The 14,444-nt window shown below is 37.2% G+C and overlaps 1 protein-coding gene across 27 annotated transcripts in view; it reads right to left on the reverse strand.

Moving 5' to 3' along the window:
• Positions 1-13,373, reverse strand: part of tns1b (tensin 1b) — a 172,524-nt gene extending 159,151 nt beyond the window's left edge. For 26 of the 27 annotated variants that reach the window (XM_078939393.1, XM_078939388.1, XM_078939394.1 and 23 more), the window contains exon 1: positions 12,955-13,373. In XM_078939393.1, coding sequence (XP_078795519.1) covers positions 12,955-13,053 — 99 coding nt within the window. In that variant the 5' untranslated portion in view covers positions 13,054-13,373. The remainder of the gene's footprint in view (positions 1-12,954) is intronic. The other variant, XM_078939419.1, reaches the window with a different exon arrangement.
• Positions 13,374-14,444: the final 1,071 nt, after the last annotated feature.

Genomic DNA, 14,444 nt, shown 5'->3' on the forward strand with positions numbered 1-14,444 from the left:
CTGCATCTTTTTTTTTAATCATCCTAAAAACTTAGGCAATTTTTGCAAAGGAATTTAAATAAAAACAAATGTCCCACAACTTTATTATAAAACTACAGTTACTTTTTACAAAATAGACTATAGCTTACATATTTTTCAAATATTTCAACTTAGATGAGGCCCTAGAGCATTTGTTTGGCAACTCCATTATTTAAACCCCCAAAAACAACTGGACACATCTCAACTTAAGCGTGAACATGTGTCACCTGCCTGGTTGCATTGGGGTTTAGCACTAATCCAAAACAATTGCACCAAATGACACAAGACATTCCAGGAATGCAGCAAGTGCAAATATGGAATGTCATGCAGTCCAATGATAAGTAACAGAGTTGCAGTATAATGAGCAGATTATTAATAAAACAGTCTATCTTGTTCTGCTTTTTTTGTAACTGAAAGGAACCTAAACATGTTAAATGCATTACAATGTTTCCTTTAAGGATAAGGGTACATTTTTCTGAGTAAAATAAATGCAAATAAAGTAAAAGATTAGCTGTAAAATATTTAATCTTCCCAATCAATCTTATTTGTTTTTCCGTTACTTAATGTAAAAAATAGATCGCCCCGGTTAAGGATTAAGTAACAATTAACAGTAACTTTCAACAAGTTAGTGTGGTTGTCTTTCACTTTCAATGGTTCAAAAAGGATGACATTTTTCCAGAAGCTCCAATATTATATCTTGTGATGCAACTGCCAGTTATCCCATGTCAGCAAGCACTATATTACTTGCATACCCAAGGAAATAGAAGCCTCCAGTCACAGCTTATGCTCAGTCCCTAAGAGCACAATAGAATGATGTGCAGGTATTCAGGCTATTTTCAGAGTTATGCCACGAAGCTGCCAAGACAGATAGGCCTGTAGAAGGAGGCAACAAGGCGGATTTCTCAGGAGTCCTGTGAATACTCTGATGTAAAATGATGTGGGATTAAAGGGTAAAACCCCTCAATCGAGGTAATCCAATACCTGATTTTCCCTGTCTGGGAAAGTCAATGTGGAACAAAAAAAAGGTTCTGCAGGAACATCAAAGGCATTTATGTCTTTCTACCAAATTGCTGCCATGCAGTATTTCTTCTAAATTGTTGTTTGCTGTTGCAATTTTTATTTAAAAATGACTGACACTTATATAAAATCAGCCTTTATTCAGGGATTTTTATGCTCAAAGAACTGCATTTGAGGAATTTACCATATTGCCTTTATGTTAGTGTTATCCCACAAAACATATAAGGAAGTGAATGTGAAGTTACATTATGCTTCCAATAGTTTCTCATTTAAAGCTTCACTGCAAATATAATTAGGGAAATAATATCTAAAAACTGTCTATTATATGGTTTATAACACAATAAATAATAACTTTTATTATAGTTACTTTTTAGGTCAATGTTAAATATATCTCACCTTCATCTTTGAATTTTGAAGCACAAAAAGCATGATTACCTGTAAAATAAAAGGTATTACATGGGGGGGGTTTACAGTGCATGACTAAAGTGTGTATGGAAATAAATAGAAATTTAAACATTAACAATTTAAAATACTAATGGATTTTGCTTTATTTTTTAATTTTATTTAAAAAGGCAAACTGACTTACTGATTTTCACACTAGATTTTAATTTACAAAATGCATTTTCAAATTGCAAGCCTGAACTACATAATGCAGTCTTAACCCTTGTGCTATCCTAGGCACTTTAACATTGGGATTTGGGTCATTTAGACCCACTAGACAGTGCTCTGAACCTTTTTTCTTCAATGATTTGTGAACCTCACTGGTGTCCATGGATTACATGAAATCTTTCCACCTTTATCCACCTTTGTCATGGTAGTAAAAAACACGTTAATGGTCATCTTGATCCCGTAGGATAGCACACGGGGTTAATTTAGAATTGAATATTGCTTTGAATTATCAGAGAAATACATTTTCATAATATTCAATAAGATCTTAATCCTACCGTCATGATGTAATAAATAAACTAGAAATAATCAGCTCGTAAAAAAAATATGTGCATAAAAAAATGATGTCCATTTTAAATGTACATAACTCATTCTACTGACTTTACACAAGAACAAAGTTGACACAATACCTTCTCCTTTAAGGAATGTATCAAAGGTGTTAAACAAACTGTGCATGTCATATATGTGTGGCATGTTCATGCTGGCCTTAAGGCGTGTGCAACACATGTTGCATTCCGTCCAAGAGTGTGTTTTAATGAAAGATTCTTCAGTCTGGTTTACAGGGTGGGACATATTTTCTTTCATTAACGGGGATTAAATGTGAAACGTGAAGTGTAGTGTCTTTTCTAGTCTTTTTTTCCTCTATGGAATGCTATTTAGTTTCCTGAGCTCACAGCTTAATAATAACAACTCAACAAACTCTTTTATCGAGTAAAAAAACAGTCCTCCCCCCTGCAGACTAAGACGAAAAGATAGATATTGGTATTTATTAATGATTAGACTATAATATGATACTTATACTGCTTTTTATTGTTATTATTTATTAAGAACTGGAAATGTCTTCACAGTTCTGTTAATTCATTTGGTAAATTCTTTTCCTTATAAGTAATCTCGTGAATTGGTTTGGTTTTGAAATGAGACATAAAGGAATCAATACAACTTTTGCTTACTTTTTACTAAAAAGCAAAATTCCAGAGAGAATACCTATGAAATTCCTTTACAATGGAATGTCCTAGCGTGCAAACCTAGCCTTTAAAAAAGTAGTAAGGGAGAACTGGCAACAATGATCTGCCTCAGCTTGTTACAAGCCTTAGTGCAAAGTAAAAGGTAAAGAAAGAAAAAACCTGGGGTCTTTCTTCCTGTGTGTATATTCAGAGTAAATGCAGCATGTCAAAGGAGAGATTTATGACATCCCCAAAGAAAAACATTCACCTGATGATGAAAACATGTCGGGCGACTTAGTAGCCGTCAAACTTAACTGCTGCCTCGCTGTCATGGTAATTACCCTTTGAGCCCTGGGGTATCTGACTTTAGCTAAAAAGACCCTAAAAAAATAAAGACAGAGACTGCAGCTATCAACAAAAGACACAACGTGAAACCAAAGAGATGAAACTCCAGAGAGCTAAGTTCTCTGTCCTTCATTCAGAACTGCTGTGAAAGGCAACCAAAACCCCTACAGTGAGACTGTAAGATTTCAGTGTTGCAAAGTGCAAATGCTTTATCATTCATGCCAATTGCTATAGAAAAGATGGGGGGGGGGGGGGGAGTACTGAGGCCACTTTTGCTCCTACATAAAGCTATCAGACGGTATTTGGGAGAATCTGCAAAGTCTTAGGCTTTTATATTCCAAGAAAATGGACACATAACTGTCATTTTAAAGAGAAGACATTGGCTTTTGCATCTGAATTTGTCTACCATACTATTGAATTATAGTCAATTAAAGACAATCAATGGAGACTTGCATTGTATTCCCTTATCCAAATGCATTATAATGCATCACATATGTGGTAATCTCTCAAAATCCAATGTGAAAAAAAGTATGTGCATATAATTTAGATATATATCTGTAACATATTAAAATAAAGTTTTACTCCTACAAGAAAAATGTAACAAATGTGTTTTCACTTCTATGGCATGCAAATAAAATAAACGATTTTGTGTAAAATATTGAATCTTTTAAAATCTTAATCTTCACACTTGTTCTTACACACTAGTGTCCAATGTCATAAAATTACTATAAAATTTATCAAACAAGATTGATGTGACTTTTAGTTTGTTGAGCTTTATATTTATCTGTTGGCTTGACTCAGACAATTATTTTATTGTTTTACAAAAGTTTTTTTAAATATACGTACCTCATACTGACCTTTAAGTTTTTGAGAAAATCTGGCTTAAAATCTTTTAAGGCTTTAATAATAGAGCTGTAATGTAAATAATAGCAGTTTAGCAATACGCTTAACAATAAAAACAACAACAAACAAGGGAAATGTCTCACAGTCAACTAAAGCAATGGCAACTTCTCACTAATATGACAGTAAAATCTTAACTGTTTTAAGCGCATTTCAGCAATTAAGGTTCACAAAAGACAAGATTGTTGTTTTAATCTGTCAAAGTTTTGTTTTTTCGTCTTCATTCATTTTAAATTATTTAAAAACGGAGCAACAAAATTTTAAAAATTTAAAATATGCAGTTAAAAAAATCTGTTAGACAAAGTCCAGTTGTCAAATTGTTTGTTTACATCTTTAAGAAAAATGCAAATACTGCATAAAACATTTGACATGGGTTCTATATACATCATTAAAAAAACCATAATATGTTTTTTTAAATAATAATCAATCAGAAGAAACCAATACTGAAAGTGAAAGTGTCTACAGTATATAGATTGGTTGATAATCAAAATCTAATTTGCTGAATCCCTCCTATATGAGATTAACATAGCTCCAGTAGTCCGCGGGGTCAAGCACACACTACACACCTCTGCACAGGAACACACAGAGAGGGTCTTGTTTTGCAGCCCATGTGCTGGTCGGTGTCGGCAGGTTGAAGTGAAATGATAGGCCTCCCAAGAGACACAGCACAGAGGACGCACTGTTTCCCACAGCTAAAGCATCCAGTGGAATGCTATATGGGGTGGCCGGTAACTTTCAGTTCACTGCATACCTTTATCAAAAGTCTTCAAATCCCAGGAAAGCCCCCTGTCTGACACTTTGGTGGGAATTTAGAGACAGGGGGACAAGGAAAATAGAGAGGCTCACTTAACAGGCTTGAAAGTTCAATCAAGACTAGCTTTCTTTATTTTCTTGGCTCTATGTTAAAAGGTAACATTATTTATACTTACAGTTTAGTCTTGTTTGTTAAAAAAAAAAACACTTGCTAATGCAAAGATTTGGAAAAAGTGGAAAAAATTTATCAGATTTTATGTAAATGAAGAAAATCACTTTTCACTTTAGACCCAACAAGTGTTTAACCCTTTTATACCGAAGCTTTAGCTCCAGTGTTTAAACTCTTTCAACTTCCGTAACTCTTTAACCATTGACGCAATTAACATAATCTTAGCGGGTTCTGAAGTGGAGAAAAGCAACTCTGCGCTGATATGCAACACTTAACAGTAGTGAAGTGCTTTCGCAGTTCACGTAATTCAGCTGATTCTGACGCAGAAAAGTGGCTTTGCGCCAATAGGAAACACTTTATGTCCGTACAATGTTTCCTATCGTGCAAAGCCAATATGAACAACAGCTTTTCTATAAGTCAGAATCAGCTGATCCCCCTTGATCAGGTATGGTAGAATGTTTACAATGTTTCAAAAAGTGTGGGTTATTTAGGTGTAGCCGGAAATATCTCTGGATTTAATAATGTCTTTCTTTTCACAAACACTTGCAACTAATCTGAAAAAGTTTTTTGTTACTAAGAAACATTAAATACTTTTTTAAGAATTTACTCCCACCCCAGAAACTGAATTAAAAGCCTATTCTAACCAAACCATATTACAGTCTTCTGCTGACAACAAACACTGGATCAAATTTTAAATATATGTAAAATGTTTTTCCTATAATAGCTGAGTTCATAATACACTAAATTACAAACAGCTAAGTCTGTCTAGTGTGCAGTGATGTTACAAAAATATAGAACATAATGCATGTCCCACGATGTCCCATAATCTTTTAGAGATAAGGTAGTAGTGAACACATTTGGACACAGCCTATGTACAGCTTCCCTGTTTTAGCAACACTTTAAAGGAGCTGGTGTGTGATTGTTTTAAGGAAATAGCTGCATTTAAAGTACCAAAATTAAGCTAGCGTTAGCTACCTTGGTCTGTCTGCAAAACTTATCCTAACGCCTCCAAATCAACCACACAGTGCTGCTGTTCCAATCCCTCTGAAGAAAGCTGCTCCTCGAGCAGGAGCTTAAACAAGCTAACTATTTGCCACCTGCAGGGTGTCAAGTGGCGTGTAGCCAGAGTACACATTCAATGGCAAATTTCTGTGCAGGAAAAGATTTGATTTTTATCAGGCTTTCAGCAGACCAAACAAAGGTGATATTCATCATTGTATGCATTCAGAAAGCATGTTTTTTTAGTTTTTTTAAAATAACCAACATTTATCCTGCCATACCTTTAGCCTTCACAGACATATTTAGCAGTGAGTTTGACCTAAGTTCATTTGTGTTTGAGAACTAAAAATATGAGCTGTTAAAGTTTGGAAGTTGAGTCTTGACAACCACAAAGCAATGCATCCGAATGGAGCAGAGCAGGAAGACTTTGGCCCACCAATCTCAGTTTCTATGTCACAACTAAGAGTTTTTTTTAACTGCATTTTTTCCTCTGGTCCTGATTCATAAAAATTTGGAAAAAGAAATACTCTAAAACACAGATTTAATAATAATAATAAATCCCTTTTCATGTGTCTTCCATCATGAAAAAAATGCTACAAGAACATGTTAAAAACTCCAAAACACAACTTTTATTGGAGTGGCTCTTCAATGCTTTTTTGAGCCAACCCTCCCATATTGGGTTTGCCAGTCTGTCAAAGGGCCATACAATCAAAACCACTCATATTCACTCCAAGGGACAATGTAGATTCACCAATTGACCTACAATGCATGTTTTTGGACTATGGAAGGAAACCACAGTGCCTGGAGAAAATCCACACATGCACTAGAGCAAAAGAGCTAAAGCCAGGATTTGAATGAGGATATTTTCAATGTGAAGCAAAAGTGCTAACCACTACACCACAGTGCAGCCCTTAGGTTGGATTAAAAAAATCCCAGCTGTGTTTTTGTCTGTGCAACCAAAACCGCATTTACTCCCAGAAACTCCCTTCTCGTTCATTCTGATAGAATAGGGGAAATTATGGTGATACAACAGAAGACACAATTATGAATTTCATTGACTGATATAATCAACCCTGCTGCTTGCCGCTGTTCCAACTTACTCCTGTGTCATGCTCAGCTTATCTCTCTGCGGTTGCTAACATAAAGGGTTCTCCTCTGGAAGGAATGTACCAAATCAGAAAAACATAATTTCCCAAGGAAAAAGCAAGTCCTATTCAGAAAATCGGATTTAGTCTGTTTTGTTAAACATATAGCATCAAAGCAATATACCATAGCTAGGTGTTAACATGTCCCTCAAAGCAGAAAACATACAGAGAGATATAGATATCCCTAAAATGTGATTGTCTACAAGAACTCTTCTATGTAAAGTTAATACAGCCGCGCTGCCCTGGACATGCCCTGTCTTGACTAATCAGGCTAAGCAGCATTGGGCCAAGTGCTTGAATGGAGACCGCCTAGGACTAGCTGGTATAAGTTAGTGAAACCACATGGGGAAGCCCAAGTGTGGGTAAATGCAGAGTTGGGTCAGTAAGGTGCATCCACCATAAAAACTAGAGCCCAATCACATGTGCGAAGCGTGTAACCCCTGAAGAGAGCAATTAAAAGAAAGAAACAAACACAACATTGCCAAAGTCTTTATCATAAACTAATTTAGACAAAACAGCTGTATAGTAGAAGACCTAAGAGTACCCTCTTACTTCCTTTTATTTCTCTCAACATCAGCTGCTCAACACTTGACACCAGGATTACAAACTGCTATTCTGAGTGAGGAGTGTCCTTGCAATGATTTATACAAGGATACATTGCCGGCAATAGTTTCTTCACAGAGGGCAAGAAACAGACGATAAAATATGAGCTCATACCACACATCAAAGTTCATATATGCAAAAACAAAAAGTTTGCTAAAACCAAAAAAATTTGCATTTGTCAATCCTTTGTGACGCATTCTCCACCACAACTGAGACAACTACAAAGCACACATTCTTCATTAATCCCATCAAACTCTCTCCACTTTAAAGATTAGGCAACATGTGTTTACATGATGCTCTTACTTTTTATGCTATTGCTTACTCTCTTTGAAGTTTGACGCTACAGGCCTTCCTCTGTGCATGTGATCTACGGTATTTGTATTTAAAGAGTTCAACTTCAACCTTCCATTTACATAACTTCTTACAGAGCAGTAACTCCAGAAAACACTTAATGTTGCTTCTCTAAAACCTGTAGCAGTTGCTGATTGTTGACTTCCAGCCCGGCAGAGTCTGGGCTGCTCCATTCAAGAGGCTATTTTCAACACTTAAGCACCACTTCATTACTTGAACCACAGCTCAACTGACTGTGCTCGGGCACTCACTTTCCACAGATCTCCATGTACCCATAGCCCTGAAAGTGCCAGCTGTGTCTATGGCTGCCAAAAGCTCATTATATCCAAATAAAGTCGCTTGAGCTTAGACACACCAAAGCACCTCTCCCTTGCCAGTAGCAGGATAAATAACCTGATTAAAGTGCAGTAAGTCAGGACAACAGTGTGCAAAAAATACTAGTGTATTATTTTCCAATGCGGATTTAAATGTGATATTTAAGCGCATAAAAATGCTAATTGCGAGAGGCAAAAAAAAAAAAATTAACAATCATATAAAGGTGTCTAATATAAAATAAAAAAAAGACTACGGAGAAATGTTATAGTTTTATCACAACCAATTATTTTTAGCAATATGTGCTATTTAATAGTAGCTACAGTTGGTTTGCTGTTTGGTCCACACCAAAGTTTGTTTTCCCAAACAGTTTGTTTTCTTTAACAGGTGGGAGGAACTGCTCACCTGAACAGTGGGACTCCTGATTTGGTTGAAAGCAAACCCTGCAGTTGTTTACTTCAAACAGAAGAGCAGAGGTTAAACCAGGGGTCAGTAACCTGTACCTCTCAAAGAGCCATTTGGATCAGTTTCCCACTGAGATGAAAGCACAGGGAGCCGCAACAGTAGGGGCTTGTATTGATTCAAAAATATTTATTTAATTATTTATTTTAATTATTTTTATTCTTTATGAGCGTGCTTTTTCGTTTGATCTTTTGTCCATTTTCCATAACCTTGAATAGACTTTCACATCTTTTAAAACAAATTCCCTTTGATCCAGACACGTTTCTATTTTTTTTCTCTTTAAATCCAGTAAACCCAATAAATTATATTAATTTAATAGATGACAACCTCTCTACCTGTTTATTGTTTCCCCCGCATGCACACTGGAGGGGGGCTCCAGCGTATTCTAGACAGACAGCGCAACATACGGTCATCGTAGCAACAAGGTGACAGGATAGTAGGGGCGCTGTAACGCAAATTTATTTAATTTCACACGGAAATGGGTGGTTTTAGTCTAGGCGGAAAAAAGGCTTTTTTTGGGAGTAAGTTTTGGTGGGGGGGGCGTTCATGTGTCCCCTACGAGATCCCCGCCGACTGTTTTTCCAGAAAAACTTTCCATCCCATAACAGACTCTGGCCGGCGTTCACAGCTGCAGACAGGCCTGCTCTCAACCTCCTGCCAGCTCGCACTACCTGGCAGTGTTAAAGGCACCACGACAATCTTAAAACATGATAGTTATTTTACAAAAACACAGAGAGCCGAAGCACAGGCATGAAAGAGCTGCATGCGGCTCCGGAGCCGCCGGTTGCCGACCCCTGGGTTAAACCAAAGTGCATTACAGACATGAAAAATGTCAGGTTTTTTACTTCACATTTCGGCATATCCCTTCAGGGGTCACCACAGCAAATCAACTTTCACTGATTTGCACAGGCGGTTTGGCAGAGATTTTTACTCTGCACTTGATTTGGAGGCCCTTCGTGACACAATTCTTTCTTTTATATGGGCTGGGGACTGGCACGGAAACCCCTTGTAGCTACATGTTCTCTCCAGCTAGTTTACAGCCCCTCACAACCCCAAGCTAACATTACCAGTGCAACAAAGTGATTATCAATATTGGAGCCCTTGGTACAGTTTGGAGCCAGATGTCAGCTTATACAAAGAAAACAAAGACAAAGAAAACCAGTGTGCATCAATACTCACTAGACTGACGAATATAGACCACAATTCTTTGCATTTGAATGAATTGTCGTTTTTAAAACGGCAGAAGCTAACAACTTTAGGGAGTTAAATGGACTTCAGCAAATGAGTGACATAATTTTTGACGTTTAAAAAGAAAAAAAAAGTAGTGAACATGTCTCCAAATTGCATTAAAATCCAGGGAACTGGACAGTCTCACATAGCACATAGTCTGTTGGGGATTAGGGTTACGGAATTCGGACATAACCTAACTCTGAAAAAACGTCTAGAAGGTAAACATGCCACTTTTAAGTATATGATAGTAGTAAAAAGAAGACGAGGCTAGCTGTTTGTTTGTTTTTTGTGCAGTTTTTCTAAACTTCTTGGGCAATATTGTCCCTATATGAGCCATTCTTACAACTACAAAACATTTCTGGTTAGGAAAAGCAGACCAAGTGTAGGTACAAAATTTCCAAAGAATGTATGATGCAGATGAAAGACCACTGGAGTCAATCAAAAAGCAGTAGTAACACAGAATCAAGTTGTCACAGGTAACGGCTGTAAAAATCAATGTAAATATAGATGAATTCAATGGAATAATGCAAACTGTATTAAACATTTTGAAACATAGGTAGCCCTAATATTTGCTAAAACCTCTCAACTACCAGCAATCTATCACAATATTTCATTTGGCAATACTTATCGTATCAATTTAAAATGCTGTCAAGACAATATTAATTGAATTATTTATGAGCGTCCTTCAGCGTCTGACTCTTGTTTTCCTCTTAAACCCCTGACCGCTAGTTGTTAAATATTCATCCAGCCTTGTGGTTTTTGTTATTATGAAACATGCACTACCTACAGAACCTCATTGGTTTAGGAAATTTGATTCTATCTTTTTCCATACAGCGATAAATATTTTAGTACGCAAATCGGACAATGTTGACTGTTCCGTTTAAGAACAAATATATCTTAATTTACAACAACAACAAAAAACTATTTGAATTTGCTTGGGTAAAAGCCAAATGTGATCATTAAATAAAATTAATTTTACCATTTGGGTAGAGTTTTAATCTAAGTCATACTGTCATGGTGCCCCGGAGGATCTACTCTTTTCCCCCCCTCCCTTCTCTGCTCTTCCTCTCCAGGTAGAATCTATTCCATGGCACTCACTTCATCAGCACTCCTGCTCTGACCTCTATTTAAGATATGCCTGCTCCAGTATTCATCGCCAGTTTGTTTGCCCTCTGTGGTGCAGTACTTGGGGTCAGGTTAATCTTGAAACCTAAAGTTATATCTAGATCGTTGTACTCTGGCTCGTGTACTAACGACTACCTCCTTGTCTACAGTATCTATCACCACTCGTGCCTGGGTCTTCACATCAACTCACTGTCTGGTTACACCTGAGTACTCGACCTCTGGCCACGCCACAACTTCTCGCCACGCAGCCGCTATCATCATTCCTTAAGTACCACCGATTCGCTCCAGACGTGAACTACGCATAACAACAGAAACGAGGAATACTCCACTCACCATCTTGGACCGCATCCAGCACTCACTTCCTCCTCCACTGGGACTAACGCTCTTCTATCATCCCAACACCATCACAGATTCCTCCTTCAGCACAATAACACTTCTTCTGAATAACAGTTTCCTCCTGGACAATAAACAGTGACTAGATCCATTCTTGTGTCTGTGATCTTTACGGGTTCCAGCATCTGGGTCTGTTTTCGTTCTCCGTTAACATGACACATACTTATTAAATAAAGAGATTGAAAAATTGCTCCGGTATAACTTTTGGATCTATCACGATATGTGTCGTATTGCTAGACTCTTGCCAATACACGTCGCTACCTGTCACAATAAAAGCTCACCTACCTCTATTCATTACAGATGAATTTAACGACTTCAAATTGGAATCAAGCTAAGAAGGTGGAGGATCACTGGAGGATCTTGGGAGACTTTTTTATGTAAGTGTGAAGATTACTGATTTATTTAAATGTGGACACGGTCAGTAGGTCAGAAAAAGCGCATGAGACTACAAAAAAATGCATGCGTGTGTTAATAACAAACCAGGCATCATAAAAACAAAGTGTGAGTTCTATCTGTTACCTCAGGATAGGTGGGTGTTCTGATTCTTCTGATGTTATTTACTGCAAGCGTGACCAAACTTGGGAGGTTTTTTTGTTCTGTTTTGTTTTGTTTTTAAGTTGCCTTGAGCATTCATAAAGGTGAATGGTTTACTTCATTTACTTAAGGAAGCATGTTGGAATACCTTCAGTCAAAGCAGGCACAGACAGCCAGTATACCTGGATTAATGGCTGTGTGCAGGCTGTTTCCTGCTTATTTAACGACCTGTGCAGCAGCCCTTATGTAGGACTGAGTTCTTCTTACTGCTGTCGAGTCTGCCTGACTTGAGTTTGTCAGCCAAAACCAAAGGTCACGCCGTCTTATCTTATTATTTACGTAAAGATAGTGCTGGGATGTTTTGATTTAAATACACATTAAGTATTTAAATACATTCAAACACCTTTTCATCTATTGTAAAAGTGTTTCCAGTGGTCTTTTGATTAGGATTATGCCACTTTTAGGCAATATCAAAAAACCTGTGTTATATTCTAGGACAAGTTTCTGCAGAGCGGCAGCAGTTGATCAGAAATTTACCTCTGAGTTGTAGGCCTGTTGTAAACATGGAGTAAGTCTGACCGCATCTCCCATCATCCTTTTGTTTACACTTTCTCCCGCTAGTTTACACCCCCTCTCAACCCCAAGCTAACATTACCGGTGCAACAAAATGATTAGCAATATTGGAGCCATTGGTATACAAGTTGATGCATCAGAATGGAGCAAAGCAGGGAGCTTGTAGCACCTACGTCACTGCTAGTACAAGCTTCTTCCAACTGCATTTTTTTCATCTGCTCCTGATTCACAATTATTTTGAAAAAAGAAATGCAGTTGTAATCTTGATTTTCTTTATAGTTCTCCTTCATTATTAGAACATGTTAAAAACACCAGAAACACAATTTCCATCATGTTTATTTTACATGGAAGAAAAAAATAATAATAGCTTTACCACATAAACAGTTTCCCATGCGTGACAGCATGCCTCTCTTACCGTCTTCAGGCTGCCTTTGCTCTTCTCATCCTCCTGTTGGTAAACAGGCATTTGAAGAAAGTCTTCCTCGCAGCAGATGAAGCTCACCGTGCATCCCATTCGCGCGCTCTTCCAGTCCCATTCAGAATTTACAGCACTCGGTCGCCCTTCTCTCGAGCTGTAGACGGCGTAATTACGACTTCATTCCGGGTAGACACTCCACAGGTTGTCGCGGCCCGTGCGGCACCATGACTTTATTCTAAGATGATCTTTTATGGGATTTTTCGAGATATTTATCGCAGTTTTAATTTTTTATTTGTTTTTGGGTTTTTTTTTTACAAGCCGCTGTAGCACACGAAGAAAGCACGCACAGGTATGGTGGGCACCAGTTAACGAGGAGGCGTTGATCTTTCTCCCTTCATACTCCCTTTCACGAGTCTAGCGCACGCGCGCATGTACGTCCTTTATTCATTCTCTTCTGAATTTGCCTTCCTCACGTTGCTCACTGATTGGCGGTTCAAGCTGTCACTCAAAACAATGACATTGACAGACGAAGTAACTTTAAGAACAATGAAATCAATTCCCTCAATGAAACAAATGTATTAACTGTAACGATTTTACAAACTATTTTGGGTATGTATTCGTTTATTTTAAAAGTTAAATCTCAGCAAAGTGCACACAATTTACGTGGAATTCAAGATGATCGTCTTCGTGTAGTCATGCTTCCCTCTGCTGGTAAACGTGTGTATTGACACACTGTATTCCAGTTGGTCTCAACACAGGAAATTTGATGTTTTTCTAGAGATACATTTGAATATGTATTTAAGCCTTTGCTATCCTAGGCACTTTAACGTTGGGAGTTGGGTCATCTAGACCCACTTGACAGTGTGCTGAACCTTTTTTCTTCAATGATGTGTGATCTTCACTGGTGTCCATGGATTACAAGAAATCTTTCCACCTTTACCCACCTTTGTCATGGTAGGGAGAACACGTCAATGTAAGGGTGGGGTCATCTAAGATAGCACAAGGGTTAAATAAAATGAAATAAAAATTAGTTAAAGTAACCCAGGAATTGCAGATTTTAGGTACATTGAAATTTACCTATAATAATCCTATGCTAATCTGGTAGATCATGTTCCATAAGGTAGAAAAATTGTCTATTAAGAATCCAAACAAGTAACTGGTACATATGGAAGCAATTATGTAGCATAATTTTAAAAAAAGTCAAAACAAGAAATGCTTTTTCACTTTCAAAATGAAGCTACATTTTTTTGTCTCAAAATTAAAATGAAAAAGCAATCCAACAAAATGCCTTTCTTTTTCTTCTTCAACACTGCTCATTCTGCCACTTAATTAAAATGATAATAAAAATGGTATTTGACATTCCATTTTCAAAAAAGGGAAAAAACGGTTTAAAAAATGAATGAATGAATGAATGAATGAATGAATTTTGAAAAGGTTCTCTGGTAAATTATGGAAGCAATTCTGTAGCATAATTAAAAATAAAAGTC

Source organism: Oryzias latipes, chromosome 21 (assembly GCF_053564925.1).
Source record: "Oryzias latipes strain Hd-rR chromosome 21, Olatipes_Hd-rR_3.1".
In the NCBI taxonomy this organism is placed as follows: domain Eukaryota; kingdom Metazoa; phylum Chordata; class Actinopteri; order Beloniformes; family Adrianichthyidae; genus Oryzias; species Oryzias latipes.